This window comes from Idiotropiscis lumnitzeri, chromosome 8, assembly GCF_059441095.1.
Source record: "Idiotropiscis lumnitzeri isolate Australia: NSW breed Sydney's pygmy pipehorse chromosome 8, RoL_Ilum_1.0, whole genome shotgun sequence".
Lineage (NCBI taxonomy): Eukaryota > Metazoa > Chordata > Actinopteri > Syngnathiformes > Syngnathidae > Idiotropiscis > Idiotropiscis lumnitzeri.
In genome coordinates, this window is record NC_142398.1 from 7,970,290 (window position 1) to 7,987,045 (window position 16,756).

Genomic DNA, 16,756 nt, shown 5'->3' on the forward strand with positions numbered 1-16,756 from the left:
ACCTAAACTGAACAGAACTGCACGATGGCTACAAATGAAAATAATTGCACCAAAGTGTATGTCAAAACTAAATCATGCAAACTTTAATAGGTCACAGCACAGAGACCTCAAGATCACCAACGACCTCCATATCGCAGCAGTCTCCATACACATCAGAATTCTCAGTGGCTTTTGCTACACTTTCTCACTCAATCGTCCTAAAATGCTTACTGTATCTGAAAACCAAGGCATCACCAGTACAGCCGTTTCATGGCTTAGGTCAGAGCAAGGCTTCATACTCTGTGCGCTACTTTTTACCATTTACATTTGCTTCCCCTCGGTTTGAAAACAAAAATGCCACGTATAATGCCTCGTAAAATTCAACTTTGACTTTTATGTTTGTAATTTCCATGTGCCCTGTTTAATAATGTTTTAAAACCCTCTGGAGGTCCTGTACTTTACTGATCACCAACCCGCAGGAGCTTACCAACCCAAACTATACCACAGCAGGCTGAATTGAAGAGTACGATATCCTATTGATGTTTATTTCGGATTTATGACTGGGATTGTAATTAAATTATTCAAATGATTATTTTAATTCAAGTCCAAATGTAAATTGCTTTATTTCATTTCATAGTTTTGTAGTTTTGAAAGAAAGGAATTTTTGCTTTGAATATTACTGTATCATGTGCTCTGACCTAACTTGATAAACAGACTCTTGATTTATTGAACCTCTCAAGAGGGAACAGCAAGTCTACCATTTTGGTTTGAATTCCAAACAGCAAATAAATGGAGGATTTACTGCGGTAGACATGGTACTTCTTGGAACTACTGTAGTACAGCATGAATCCATTAATTTGCCGTTTGTATATGTAGCAGTCTGTACTAATCAATATCAAGACGCCACCCAAACAGCTAATGTCTTCTCAAAATGGGCCTTTAATTGGAAGGCCTGTTGTCGCGGTTTAGAAAAGAGACTGCCATCAAAGAGTGGTTTACCATCGCCTCCTCAATAGTGTGATGATGTGGTGGCCAATGCAGCTCTCTCGGGGGTCCCTGATTAAAAACTGCTCTGGAGTCCCTTGCCTCCTGACCCTTCACCCGAGCTCCACTCCATCTCGACGCACGGGAAATTAATTAAAATTTCACACAGAAAGAGTGAGATCGTATCGACAGTGAGGTAGTCTTGGGAATCAATCAAAAACATCACGCTTCAATCTAGTCAAGATGGCCGCTTGTGTGCTTCCTGTGCAAGCAATGGGCACTTCCTGCGCTCGGTGGGAGGGAGGGGACGGCTAAATGACATCATCAATCACACACAGGAGAACAAACACACACAAATTATTACATGCAGTAATTTAGCCCAGAGGAAAGTCTGTCCCTGCGTTTCCCGTTTTCATGCTCACAATAAAATTACATTTGCATTAGCTGTGAAAGAATTTGGCCCAGATGATTTATGGAAGCAATCAACACTGCGCTAGCCAATCCTGGTGGTTCCCTGTAAAGCGTGTGTGTGAGTGTGTATGTGTGCGTTTGTGTGTGTAGATTAGGTGGGAATGGCTTGGCGCAAAAGGAGCATAGCCAGACTCGAGGACAAAAAAGGGGGAGAAAGGGGGTGTGGGTGGTGGTGTTTTTTGGGGTAGGGGGGTGGGATGAGGGGGTTTGGTTGGGGTGCAGCAGTGTGGCCTTGCTGGAACAATCACAGAGATTCTGCCTTTGATTAGATTAGCATTCAACAACACTCTGACAGATATGACAAATAGCAGCATTAGAGCCTGTCATTCTCGCCTCTATCTCACCGTCCTCTCCGTTATGCAGAGGCCGACGTCGCACGAACGGGTTAAAAAGCAGGAAACCGCATAAAGCCAGATGGCAGGTACTATTTACTTGGCAAATTAAAGCTGATAAAAAAAAAAAAAAAAAAAAAAAACAAAAGCTTGGCTTCCAGTGATGCGTCATTAATCAGATGTGTTTTTTGTATTACTGTGCAGTAAATCGAGAAAAACAAACTCTTATCAGTTATCCTCGTGACTTGAAAATAAATACACTGCTATTCCCTTAAATGAATAAATCTAACCCTCTGCGGTTTATCCCGAATTTGTACACAATTTGAAACACTAAGATAAGCTAATGCAGTAGTAAAGTCATAATAAAAATCTGTTTGTTCCTTCTGGTGCAGCAATATGACCACATATTCGTATGCCGCTGCTGCCGCTGCGCCACGTAGTTAATTGGTGTGCACCATTCAGAACCTTAAAAAAAAGATATGCAGTGATATAAATCGATGACCCCACTGTGAATCTAATAGACACCAATGAGCTCCTGGGTACACTGAAAGAAAATAAACACCTTCAAGTTGATCCATACAACGGCTGTATAATAAATTGAAAATTATTGCCATATCGCCATTATGGCCGAGGCAACATGCATATCGCAAAAACATGCAATCATTTTGTTACGGAATTGTGTGCTTTTATATGAATTTTACCAGTCAGACGCAAAATTAAACGTACATCGCCATGCAATAGTGGAACATTAGAAGAATTACAATTTGCTAAGAAGACCTTGCACATTTTGCTACATGAAAAACATTTGACTTTTTTCATTGGACCAAAAAAAAAAAAATATATATATATATATATATATATATAAATATCGCAAAATGTTGATTTCTCCATGTTTTTCTGATATTGTGCAGCTCAAATCCAACCTGTAGTAATTTATTAGACGCTATTGTTTTGCTCGAAGTCCTCTTCTAAACAAGACTCCAGCACCTTGGCACATTATCCATATTACCGCTTATGTTAAAGGGATAAAAGATTCTAAACATCGCCTTCCCTTTTTGGTGTAAGTCAATCATTTGAGTCTTTTTTTAAAACCCTATTTGTTCTGTTTTGCGACCCCAAAATTCCGCCTTCACATTCACAATAAGGAAAAAACAGGGAGCAACACATAATTTTGAGTAGATTTGACCTCTGTGACAAAATAAAAAATCAGCATCAAAGCATGTAAACTGTCTGTCAGAAGGTGCCTTTACACAAGTCGTAAATCCAGAACTAAAGCCCTTGTGTGGTGACGACAATTAGTACTCCAATACTCGCTGTGTGTCCATATTCATTTTCTCCATTATTTTTAATATAGTTGTGAAATCCAGCTTTGCATGACATGGATTGCAATATAGCAGCAACATTGTTTAATAAGATTCTAAAAATGTCTCCCTCAGATTTGCTTTTAGGAAAAAAAAAACGGGAATAAGGTCATTTGGCGTTTGTTGCTAATCAAGATAGCAGCAAGTGTCTAATAATCTTACCACATACAGTAGATGCAGTATTAAAGATGTCACATGACGTGAAGACTAGGATTCCAATGGGTTCTGATGCGATCGCTTCACTTTGTTTTCTTTGTTTATAACTTCAGTTTCACTTACGTCCGTCGCACATGGCGTGAGCGTCCGATTAGGACCCGACTAGCGCAAAAAAAAAAATAAATAAAAAAATAGAATCACAATTGGCGACTCACCCTGTTGGACGGTACATATGCCGCTAGCGTATATATTTGATTCACTATTTCCTGTACAGCTTCATATTAAATTATAATTATGCTTTTAAAACACATTATGGGTAGTATATATATATTGTATTTTTATCAGTAGGCGGCAAGTAGTGGGTGACTAGGCACACGCTTAAAACACAGAAATGGATGTTACACCTGTGTGAACACTTCCATGAATTTAGAATTTGCAGCGACACCACATTTTCCCACTGGGATTCAAATTTTGAATTGTCGCAATGCCAGTGGCCGAGACTCGTAAAATCTAGTGGCAAAACCCATCACCCTGCGCAAATGGTGACGAGAGTTCCACCGGCATCACTCAGTGTGCAGCGGCCCTGAAGATTGTTTAAGATCATGAACATGGTTTAATATTCTAAAATAGCCTCCTCATCTGTACTCGGCTCCCTCGCAAACCATGTGTGGAAAGATGTAAGTGTTGCAAAGTACAATTAACAAAATGGTAGGCAACCGTTGTATTGGATTCAGATTGACAGCAGTAACAGAGCACCCATCGGTAGCGTGATGCTAATCAGGTATCCCGAAATGACACTATTGACAACGGCCGTCATCGACCCGCCCATGCCTGCTTATGATCCTGGAATTAGTATTCATGAATGTGGCGGCAGGCTAAATAAACTTGGCAACAAAAGCGTCCATGAGACAAGGGCCAATCAATGCAAAGCACTATCAAATCGACATTATCCCTCCTCGTCGGTTTGGGCCCACAATGGGCACCGGAGGCCGGGGTCAAAGGGGAGCTGGACGGGTCACCCACCCTTGACCCGTGCGGCCGATATCTGCGAGCAGAGGTGCCTTCGATCTGGTATCTTGGACCTCGATGGGGGGGACGGGACCAGAGTGGGAATGGAGAGATAAGTGGCTGGATGGCTCGGAGTCCGGACTCTGTTGTTGTGGTGGTGGATTTAGTGCACTCAAGGTGAGGTGGATAAATCAAAACTACGGCAACGGGGCACCTGAGAGAGGAGATAAAGACGCGAGACTTGCCTGTGAACACAGCAGCATGACGAGCTCTACCACTGAACTGCTGGACTTTATGCATACCAGGCCTGCAGGAAATACAAGACAGAGAGTTGGTGTTATTTAACAAAATGGACACCTTTAGCCGAATATTTCTTGCGAGGAGGATATTCCAGTCCATCGCGCTTGGGAACAATACGAAGAACACTGAGTTTTTATGACAGACATTTGACAGTATTTCTTTGGTGAAAAATGATGATGACAAAAATAAAATTTGGACGAAACCGTATGATGAAAAAAAAAAGACAACAAAAGCCACATTGCATTAAGCTACGGGTATAAATGTTTGAAACTGATTGCAGTTGATCCTCCAAAGTTAAGTGGTTCAAAATAATAAATAAATGAAAATAAAGTGGCACAATTTCTATGTTAAAAATGATATAAATACATAATCTGCCATTATTTTTAGTGAAGAGTCAAAAATAAAGAATTGCACTTTGGAGTTCAACTAAATCACAAAAAAAAAAAAGCTAAGAAAGATTGAAATAGATGCATAAATAAATAAATATTCTTTTGTTGCTGTTCTTTGTATCACTGACATTAAAGGAAGCAGCACCAAGGAAAAGTGCAATGGCATCCATAGAACTGATACCATAATCTTACGAACAACATCCGAAAGGTTCAGTCTGCTATGTAAATATCAAATTCATCCACCCACAAATAGATTTAGCAAGCGAAGGCAAAATAAAACAGCGAAGATGCGGATGGTTAATGAATGAGAAGTTTGCCAACAAACTGGTTCCCGTTTCTTCTCTCAAGCATGTCGGAATGCTGCGATTGACTTTTTTCTAGTTTTATTCCACAGTGGTTGACTTGTTTGACAGTTGAAAAAACTTGGACTCAAAGAATCAGAAAAAAGCAAAACCATACGAACCTCTGTGGAAATCGTTCATGCAGTCCTTCATCAGAACTAGGATTAGCCAACATCGTACCATCTGCAAAGGCGCACCAAGTATTGATGCGCCTAATGAGCTGACATGATGCAAATGTAAACTAATACATATTTGGGCTTTGTATTACAGGTCCGACTTGAGCCGGCATATGTCCGCTATTGATCCCTAATGGCCAACCATGGGGACGTTTGAAGAGATCAAGGAGGCCGATGGAGTGTCCAGAGGCCCAGACGAAGAGATGGGACGTGGCAATGTACAAACATACACCTCCCCCTGCAATGCCTTCTACACAGTTACCTCAACCCCCACCCACTAGTCCAACCACCCGACCCCCTCCTGCAACTATCAATCAACTTTCCATTTTGTTTGGTGGCAGCAGACATCCCAAACACTACTATTAGGGGCCTGGCCTCTGACCCGGGCCCCTGGAAACCTTCAAGCGCTGCTACTGGCTCATCACGCTACTGCGTTAAAGCCAGTTTAAACAGCAGGGACGAAATCGACCGTCAAATCGTCAAAATTTGGACCAAGTCAACTTAATATCGAGAGCACTTTAACAACAACCACAGTTGTAACTAGGCATGGGCCGATTACCGGTTTGACAGTTTACCGTGGATTTAAATAGTCAGGTTTTCAAGAACCGTTAATACTGGCTGTCACCAGTAATGAGCTTTTCTTTTCTTGTTTGAGGGGACGTCTAATTAGGGGCAATATGATTGGCTACTAGCTGAATTGAGTAAATGAGCCGACTCCGTAGTTAATTGCCTGCAATTAACTATTTTTTCTCCTCTTGGCGCTTTACAGAGAAGAAGGAAGGAGGAAGCTACACGAGATACTGCAAACAGAGATCCCTTTTTGCTCTAATTAATGTGAAGTAGCCTAAAAAAAAAAACAAAGAAAGATAAAGTGCCAGTGGGTACTAGTTAGCCCCAAGGGCAAGATGAGTAGCCCACAGGTTTTTTTCTATGAATAGCTCAAAAGTGGTGGGACACTGTGACTTACTAATAAGAATTAAAATAAGAATCTTTTTTAATTGTAATGAATTTAATTTTAATTAATTTTATTAATAACAATTATCCAAGCAGCTTAACGTCACAAGGGTCACGGGCGTGCTGGAGCCTTTCCAGCCATCTTCGGCCAGTGAACACCCTGAAATGGTTGCCAGCCAATAATAGTGATACTCTTTATTTTGCTTAAAAATAAAATTGTTTAAAAAAAAAAAAAAAAGCATTTTGTTTTGGCTGGTTTGGTGGTCTCAGTATTGCATCTCTGCTTTTTACAGATGTGGTTGCTGTTGGCTTCGTCAACCTGTGATCTTCACCTCTCACAGGAGCGGGTGGCACCCGAGGGCGAAGTGGTTGGAATGAAAAACAGCACCTCCAAAACTGCGAAAATAGTCCTCAGTCAGAAAACGGTCTAAATTGCTACCCTCACCTATGGTCAGGAGCTGTGGGTTGTGACCGAAAGAATAAGATCCCAAATACAAGCGGCCAAAATGAGTTTCCTCCGCAGGCTGTCGGGGGCTCTCCTTTAGAGATAAGGTGAGAAGCTCGGTCAACCGGGAGGGGCTCTGAGTCGAGCTGCTGCTCCTCCACATTGAGAGGAGCCAACTGAGGTGGCTCTGGAATCTTGTCAAGATGATACCTGGACATCTCTATGGTGAGGTGCTGAAGTGTCCCACTGGGAGGAGGCCCCGAGGAGGACCAAGGACACGCTGGAGAAACTATGTCTCTCAGCTGTCTTGGGAACAGCTCGGGATCTCCCAGAAAGAGCTGGATGAAGTGGCTGGGGAGAGAGAAATCTGGGCTTCCCTGCTCTATTTGCTGCCCACACTACCCGACCCCGGATAAACGGAAGAGAATGGATGGATGGATTATTGCGCACTAATACTGCATTGCAAGTTTGTCCGAAATGTTCAACTTCTGACTAGGAGAACTGTACTGAAAATCTGAAAAGGCGGAATTGTCAGTCTTAATCAATATACCATCTCACATATTGCCCACTGACTGCCCTTTACAGTGGAACTGTCCATTAACAAACAAAACAAAAAAGACAAGCTCATTGCTGTCATCTGACATATCTTTTGGTGTTCCCGTTTGACATGAATGTATCATAGTCAGACATTTTCGACTTCTGCAGTGGTCTTGGAGGCGTTGTACGACTACTGTATCATACTCACTGGTGCCCTCAATGAGGAGCTCCTGGCCGTGACTGCCCAACAGGGTACGGGAGAGGAACGGAGCAAAGTCAACAAAGATTTCTCTGAGAAGGGGGGCTGCCTTCTCCAAGGCATGTTCGAGGCGCTCCGAGATGCTATAAAAATGATAATTGAGAGGACAACATGAGCAAAATGTCAGGCAACTCTAGGTCAAGGCCATGTTATTTTTTTTGAATAGGAAAAACTTGAATCAATATAAAAAGGTATGTACATAAATGTGTGTATGTGTAAGGGGTGAAAAAAATAAGATGAATTACCTCATATTAGGGGCTGTGTGCTGGGTCACAGGGGAGAGCGGGGGGACAGATGGCAAGCTAGTGCTAGCTGGACCCTGGCCGCCTGCTGCAGGGGGAAACCATAGAACTCTGTTATTAGTCTGGACTCACATTCACACACACGCACACACACTCAAGGCAATACATTATACGGCCAGCGAAGTGCCATAAACCGGCGCGGAAACATGCCTCTTATGAAATCATACAATGGCTTCCATTCAAATGTTGCAAGAGAGGGGAGGGGGCGATTTATGGTGGAGTAGGGCAAGTAGGGGTACAAGTATAATTTTTATGGTTAAGATAGAGGATGATGTACTCCGGGCACAATAAGTCTTCCTTATCAATTTACAATTCAGAGCTTTTCATGATGGAGGCCTCTAAATTACATACTTAGAGCCTGGTAATGTTTCACTGTCAATCGCTTAGCACACGCCCACACGACACCCCCACACCACCCCACCCGCTACGCTGCACCGCTGCGCGGAGCAAGAAGGTTCCACGATTTTGAAACAGACCTTAATGAAAAGTCAGCACCAGTATTTTGCTTTGCTGGTTTGTTTATATGGCAAAGAAAAAAAAATAGGATAGCACAAAGTAATAGAACTCAAGAGTCAACATAAAGCATCTCCATTTATAAAAAGCAAAAATGTGATTTACCATGAGAATGCAGAGTGATTTGGTGTTCAGTGCAATATGGTAAGAATGAAAAGTATGGTGGTGACCATAAATCCCGCACATCACACATTTCAATGTAATGTAGCGATAAAATAATGTTATAGGTGCAAGATTCTGTGGCCTGGGTACCACTGATATGATGGCAAAGAGGGAAAATATGATGATGGCCGTAAATCATGTAAATTTAACTTCTTGCAACATAACAGTAGCATAGCAATCCAAGAGGTAGATGAGTCCCTGTCCTGGGTCTTGTAAATTGCAAAGAGGAAAAATATGATGACGGCCATAAATTACGGACCGCAAACTTACTGCAACGTAGCAGTAGTGCAGTGACATCGGCGCTCAAAGGGATTCTGTTCGAGCTGCGTAGTAGAGTAAGCTCAAAAATATGACAACTCCCATCACTCACGGAAAGCGAACTTTTTAGAGCGTCACAGTGAACGAACAAAATGAGTGGGCTCCCCTTCGTCACTCATTGCGTCATCGCAGACCGATTTAGCCCAGTGGGCTACTTTTCTGACCGTGTGATTGTCGGGCTATGACGACATGGAGGCACGCGCTACACAGTCTACGTTTGATTGATCCACCAGTAAATTGGCCTCCCCGTGCCTCATAAATAAGATCATGCACGGCTCAATATGGAGAAGCAAAAGAGGAGACTTACACTCCTTGCTTGTTTTTCCAGCCAGAACCGCCTCCAAGAAGGGATAACTCCTCGGGAATGACGTGTGATGTGCTTTGGGATGAATGTACATGCGTATGTGTGTGGTTGTGCGTACGGGAGATGTTAGGGAGATGAAGTATAGCTGATTGAAAACAAAGAGGACCAAATGGATTTCCCCGTCAGTCTTCTGTCATTATATTGAATTTCTATTTTAAGCACACAAAAAACTATTTTGAAAAAAAAATAAATAAAATAAAAAACTACTGTGACTGCTGTTTCAAAATGATTTTGAAAAAAAACAAACCGGACAACAACTATATGACGGGCAAATACACGAAATACAAAACATTTTAATTTGTTCAAATTTAATGTTAAAAAGTAATTTAATAGAGCACAACAAGTGGATTACCTTTTTCCCATTTTGATGACTAATAACTGCTTTTTAATTAAAATCATTCTTTCGAAAAAAATACAAATAAATAAATAGTCCACTTCATAAATTTTTGTGCGTGTGCCATAATTGTCTAAATAAAGTAAATTCAATAATTAAAAGAAAATAAAATATAATTCAATACAATTTCTTTTTTTTTCATAAAAGAAATAAAAATGTTAATGAAAAAAAATCACTGAGCTAGAGTCTGACGTGACTAAGTGTCGCACTAGTGTGGGCCTTAGATAATGATATTATGCTTCACAAACCACACAGAAGAGTAGCATTGTTAAATAAATATTGATTTCTTACATAGCCGAGTAATTCAGTCTGCGTCCTTCCTGCCCTCTAAGCATGCGTGTAAGTGTGTGTCTACTGACCGTCTGCAGAGTTGCTGTTCTGTGATGTATCTCCAGAAGAAACCACGGCGACGCCATCAGCGGGCGTCACAGCGGGAACGGTGGGGAGAGCGAGAGCGGGGGCGGGAGTGGCAGCGGCGGCGGTAGGCACCTGAGATGTCACGCCCGCTTTCTTGGGCGCAAGCACAACACTCCTGTGCAACATAAGACAATACCCACGTCAACATACACAACATTAGCATTTACTGACAGAAAGATGGCAGACATACTGTATCAAAGTACAACAACTTCAAAATGCGCATTCAGTAGAAGGTTTTCACACTTTTAGGATTTCAGGGATAACATTTTGACTTTGATTTGTGTTTTTGCATCTTGGTTTTTTGCCTATGTCCAACGTTCGAGAATTCAGCCTGAATATTCTCAGAAAATGTGGCTTTAGAAGTCACAAAAGTTTAACGACAATTCAGAGGATCATTACTGGCTTTGCCTTTTCTTTTGGATCGTTGTGACATTCACTCGAAATGAAGAAGTAGCCTCAAAAAGGGACGAATAAAACAATCCAAAGAAAGTATTTTACATTTTACATTTGTGATGCCCGCTGATGGGACGAGCCAAAAGCCACTAGGTTATCAACAGTTGATTGCTTTTCATGCTCATTGCAGCTCTGTTTTTTAGAATCTGCGCCGAATTTGGGGTTTGCAATTCTTTTCTGGAAAAAAAAAAAGTAGCAATAAAGTTAGGTAGATTTTCCATGAGTCGTGGTCATCTAATTTTTCTGTAAATATTTTTTCTCTTTGGCTCTTTTGCTTCTTATGCTTGGCAAAAAGGGCATCCTACATTTTAGAAAAATATAGCTTTCGACGTTGCACAAACACTTGATTTCATGCGAGTCGATTCAAAGGATCAAGTGATTAACTGATTTAGCTTTTTCTTTAGCTTTTTTTTGTTGCTGGCACTCTCCAAAAAGTGTCCCTAAAGTAATGTGGTTGGAGCGAGTGCGGTTGTAACAGCAGCTGCGGAGTCCAACAGCACGCTGCAGATAAGCCGTCAGTCTGGAGCAAGGCTCTGACAGACCACTGGCCATATCAAAGGGAGGCTGGCCCTGCTTATCAGTGCTGACACAGGGGAAGCAGAGCCTAATCACTGACTGCTGCTGCTGCTGACACACACACAAACGCACACGCTAGTAAGTGTATGGTCAAACACGCAATGCACATGTTGAAGTGCAGCGGAAGCAGAAAGAGACCAAAGGCTAAAACACCGTCTTGAAGAAACTGACGCATGATGTAGGCGAGCATGAGTTAACCCCCGGATAGCCAGTTTACCACAGAAGCTAGTAAATATAGTATAAACCAGTTCAGTATGCAGTCTAGCCCTTCAAACACAAGAGTCTAGTCAAACAGGCCAAGTTGATAGGCAGGCGATTGGGGATGGCCTAGAAGTTTCACCCGGCTTTCCAAGGTATAACACGAGTGAGCGAAAATAGCCCAGGAATTTACACACACAAGCTAAGTTAGCCCACAGTCGATTGAACATCACTCAAGTTTACACAGACAAGTCATGCTAGCCGACAGAGTCACAAAAATGTCCCAAGAGCTTGCTTATACAAACTAGCCAATTTAGTAAACAGGCTAGCAAATATAGAACAAAGCATATGCTTGCCTAGAAAAGTTAATTTAGCTTGCAGGGTAACAAAGAGCACAGAAGCTAGCAATTCCTTTATTTGATTCTTCTCCAAGTCCAGCATTATATAAATTATTTAGGGTCATGAATTTCGCAACAGATTTGTAAAATACATTATTCACATTTATCCATTTTGTAATGTACTCATTTGTCCTACATGTTGTGACATAGTTACAGTGCTCCATTTTGTGACAATATATACATGTCCATAATTTAAAGTCCTGCATATTACGATATGTAAAGTCCTCCATTTTTTATTCTTCTATTCAAAAAACTCAATTTTGTCATTTTTGTCAGTCCTCCAGTTGTTTACCATGATTTAATTTATGACTGAATTGCATGGGTGAAATCAATCCGTTTTTCTTCTAGTTATCTACTAACTTTTGCTTCTGTTTAGATAACCACAACACAGGACGGCCCTATCGTGATGGGCAGAAGACCGCCGCAACTACCCGAATGTACTGTACATTCTATTAAAAAAATAAAATAAAATCACAAAAGAATGCATAAATAGAGAATGTGTGTTTGTGTGGAGCCTTGCATCTACTTGTAAAGGAACCGGTAAATTATTCAGCAGGTCATTAGCCACACTTATCATGAGTGGGCCGCCCTAAACGATTAATCAGATGTCAGTAATGGCGGTCAGCCACAACACAGGAGGCCCAAGGTGTGTGTGTGTGTGTGTGTGTGTGTGTTATTTAAAGGCTTTAACCTGTTATGGATGCGGGAAATAAATGCGTTCTCGTAATCGCCGCAATTTCAGGTAAAGTGATAAAGTGTGCACCTGCGTGCATGCATGCGTGTGCATGGAAAACTTCTCCATTGTCTACACCAACTTCAAAGGTGCCAGTACGCACATTACATAAGATGAGGAAAAAAATAAACAGATCCATACCACACTACTCATATATACTGTGCCCCAATTAGTTACTTAAGACAAAAAAAGGCCTCCCTCACACAGAAAATTATTTTTACTCCATCAGGAAAGGGGGGAATAAGGTTATATTAAGTATCATGATCTCAGTTCACACTCGACTTTCCTCACATGGAAATTATGAGTTCACCCTTTTGCAATGTATGCATGAGTAAAGTATTCCATTTTGCGAGATATGCTTTATACAGCAATACATTTTGATATCTACAGTCTTCCGTATTGTAACATTTACAGTCCAACACCTTGCAATATATTCGTTATTGGCAGTCTTCCATTTTGCAGTCCTACATTTTGCAACATTTCCATTCGTTTACAGCTCTCAAATTTTGCCATGTATTGGTTATATTAACAGAAATGAGTTTTGTGACATTTATGTCGTCCATTTTGCCAAATGTCCTCCTTTCTGCGACATTGCCAACAGTTCAGTTCTCTTAGAATATTTTCACTTAGTTCTCCATTTTATGACAGTCTGCCATTTACATTCTTTAATCTTGCTATATTTATTGACAGTCCTCCATTTTGCAAACTAGGTTCTTTAGAGTGATCGTCATCAATTTTCAATTTCAGTCGTCCATTTTGTGACAAATTTGTCATTTACAGGTGGCCATTTTGAAGAACGATTTGAGAACTTGAACTTGCCGTCATTCAAACGCTGTTTGATTCTGACATGCTGCGTTTCCTCCCGAGCGCTCTATTAACAACACTTCAAGATGGACACGAGTCTTCTGTACACGCACGGCAGGAATGCAAACAAGTGCGCCTCGTGTATATCTCCGCCGCTCGCACATTCTGCTGATCTAAATCAGCGGCTTGTACAATGACACTGTTTAGTTCTGGTTCGTGTCAGCAAATATTTGCAGACTGACTGTCATAACAGGGGCACGGCTGAGAAATGGATGGGAGAAATCCACCAGGTCTGCGCTAGTAAATAAATCAGCCGAGGGAGTGGGGGGGCATCGTTGGGATACTTCACCCTCTGACCCACTCCCAGTTTTTATCTGGATTTTCTTGTCCCCCTCCCTTATATGTCTTTCTCATAAATCCAAGCGTCTGGACGAGAGAAGAGGTGGCATGTTTTGGCAAGCAGATCTGTGTAGAATGTCAACTCATCTCGTTGTCATGTCGCAGAAGAACTTGGTGGTTTGCTTGTAGATGCCAGCAGTCGATGGACAAGGTAGATGATAAACAGTGGTAGTGTGCGTTTAGCGCACAATGGGAATGACAATGGAGAAATCTCTACATGGACAAAATGAGAAGCTCTAATTTGTGCATACATTAGCCACTTTGGACTAACAGCTGAAGGTCTCCACATCATTAAATGGTGCATCATCTATATTTCAATCACCGGCATAGCTCCATTCTTCTTTCATCGTTTTCGTCAATTAAATTTGTACTGGCTTCAGTAAATGTTGGGCGGCCTGGCACAGTCACGTAGTTACCCTGGCCATCGGGCCAATGTTAATGCAGAACCCTGTTCCATCATGAATAAGTCCTGCTAGCAATGTAGCTACATTAGCATGGTGCCGTGAAAGCACGTTAGTGAGCTGGCGGTGTTCTTTTTGGCCAGAGACACGAGGGTGGACGGAGGGGTGGAGGGAGTCGGCATTCAAATCTTGCTCGGAGCTTCAAGGCTATCAACTCCACATCAAAAAGGGTTCTAATTCAGGCGTCATTGATGTTAGTCATTTTAACCTGTCGTGTTCTGCAATGTGTTGAGTTAGCATGAATTGGACTTTTTGTAAGTTATATGTTTGATTAAATACATAGTCTTTGTTTTAATCGTGTTTTGCTTCAAATTTTTGCTCTCAACAGCTCGTAAATAAAGAAAACTCAAAAGTCAAGGTACCACTGTATTCATTTTCGCATCAAGTTGCAGGCCTTTCCAGTACATCTGCCTTATCGTGAGTGTTTATGTTAAAGCCTCTTCCAGCCCCTGTTGAAGGTGTCTGGCTGTGAACTGTGGCTTGCGTGTGTTGCACGACGAGCCTCACCGAGCTGTTGGTCTATGATTTCCAGCACTCCTGACGTCCTTCCCTGTTAAAGCGGCGAGCGTGCTCAGCGGGCAGGAGCCAGTCTAATCCCCCTGATATGAAGAGCACCCGCAGGCCTGACAAAGCATTCCTCAGATAAAGACACGCCATCATCACCGAGATGCTGCGGAATTCCCGTAGTCGGGGGGTGGGGGGTTAGACCCGCCGACCGACTGGCTGGCTGCGGGGAGGAGGCGTTTTCTTCAGAATGTGAGAAGCTAGACTTCGTCGGTCTCCCCCATGGAGGAGTCTCTTACTCATCCTCAAAGGCCAAATGTAAAACAGACCCAAGGACCATCGTTCTCACCTGGGCTTGTCTGCGGATGCACCACATGACTGTTTTCCCCTCCCAATCCCACTCCGGGGTAACCAGCATTTATGGCGGACTGAGTCACGATCCCTCGGTTCAAAGAGGTTTCTGTTACAAAATGTTCCTCTGGATTCTCTGAGGGTACCGCGCAGCGATGTCTTCAAGGTCATCAGCTTTTGTCAGGTATGAAACTGTCAACTTTGAAAAGGAATGGCCATATGGAGTCCTGGGGAAAGAGTGTTGTTTTTTTTTTTCACCCACCAACACACAGGAGCAAAGTGGAAAACCAGGAGTCTCAGTTTGTTGCCAGCTTTTATTGTTTAATTTTAAATTACAAAATTGTTTTAAAACACTTTGGGTTGCACAAATATGGTAAAGTGCAAAAGAAAGTTGAGCTGAGCTGTATTTGATCCTCACTAAAAATTCCCCTCTGTGTACAATAATTTCAAATTCTGTTCTCAAAATGTAATTTCATTTGACTGTCATTCGGGTTATTGAGGAAGAGCAATTGAGCTCAGACATACAGGTCTTCTGCCATCTGCCATGAAATGGAGGAAGAAGTGCTTGTTCAAGACAGTCTATGGTTTGAGACTGTCTTGAACACGGGAAAGACGTGACTGATGTTTGTAATCAACTAACAACTAAGGAAAACCACCATTTCTGTCAAAAATAAATATCACTGCCATATCAACCACAGAGATAGGCTGTATGCCCCTCTGATTTGATTGCAAACATAAACAAAATCACTTGCCAGCAAAACAACAAAATGGAGTTCACACATTTCCGTTGTCAGTGGCTCCTTTGCATGTCTGTATGTGCGATGAAAGAAAGAACATTTGAGTTAAGAGATGTGCTCACCTGTCAAAAGATCGGATCTGCAAGGAATCCCTGGGAATGTCACCCACGCCCACCACGCTTCCCAAAAAAGCGGGCGGCAGCAGGCCGGGGTCCACCATGATGTCATCGGCCGGTGCGCTGACCAGGCTGCGCAGGATATCCTTCACGTTCTTGCCCTTGGCATCGGCGGGTCTGACTTCGGAGGACAGCGTAGAGAGGGCCTCCGAGACGGCGTCGGGGCCGTGAGCAGCGCCGCCGGAGGAGGACATCTCTGCCTCGCTGGCAGCGGTGATGGAGGCATGCCCGTCGCTGACGCCGGAGTCGTGACGGAGGGAGACACCGTTCTCCGACTCTGGCCCAGCAGACACGGCACTGGTGTCTATATAGAACATAGTCATTCAATCAGTGGTCTATTATAAGGGTGATTCAAGATGAATAAATAATACAAATAAATCAGGTTAGGCTTTTAAATCAGTGTCTAAAGGCAGGGTCATGGTTTCAATCTATACTACTACCTTATATTTACTATCTGACTGGTACCCACAGATGACCACCTGAAAGGGTTCAACAATTTTGAAAAACAATGGAATTGTGATAGGTTTCCCTCAATATTGCGATTGTGATTTAATGTACGATTATTTTTTTGAAGGTCCTCTTCCCATTTATTTTTGTAATAAACACAAGCAATAAATTAGTCTGCTTTATTGTAAGAAATATCAGATGTATAATACATACATGTTTTGGTTTTATAGGTTAGGCCAGGTGTGGGCAAACTATGGCCCGGGGGCCACATGCGGTCCATTAAACGTTTTAATCCGGCCCGCCCAAAAAAAATTTAAATGAATAAACCTTGTTAATGTTTTATTTTCTAAATAGTGT

At 42.1% G+C, this 16,756-nt stretch overlaps 1 protein-coding gene across 6 annotated transcripts in view; it reads right to left on the minus strand.

The window, feature by feature from the left end:
• lrba (LPS-responsive vesicle trafficking, beach and anchor containing) overlaps positions 1 to 16,756 on the minus strand; it is a 199,502-nt gene that overhangs the window by 130,690 nt on the left and 52,056 nt on the right. For 5 of the 6 annotated variants that reach the window (XM_088302311.1, XM_088302314.1, XM_088302313.1 and 2 more), the window contains exons 29-33: positions 15,899 to 16,256; positions 10,105 to 10,277; positions 7,938 to 8,022; positions 7,642 to 7,775; positions 4,537 to 4,598 (exon numbers count right to left, since the gene is read on the minus strand). In XM_088302311.1, coding sequence (XP_088158437.1) covers positions 4,537 to 4,598; positions 7,642 to 7,775; positions 7,938 to 8,022; positions 10,105 to 10,277; positions 15,899 to 16,256 — 812 coding nt within the window. The remainder of the gene's footprint in view (positions 1 to 4,536; positions 4,599 to 7,641; positions 7,776 to 7,937; positions 8,023 to 10,104; positions 10,278 to 15,898; positions 16,257 to 16,756) is intronic. The other variant, XM_088302310.1, reaches the window with a different exon arrangement.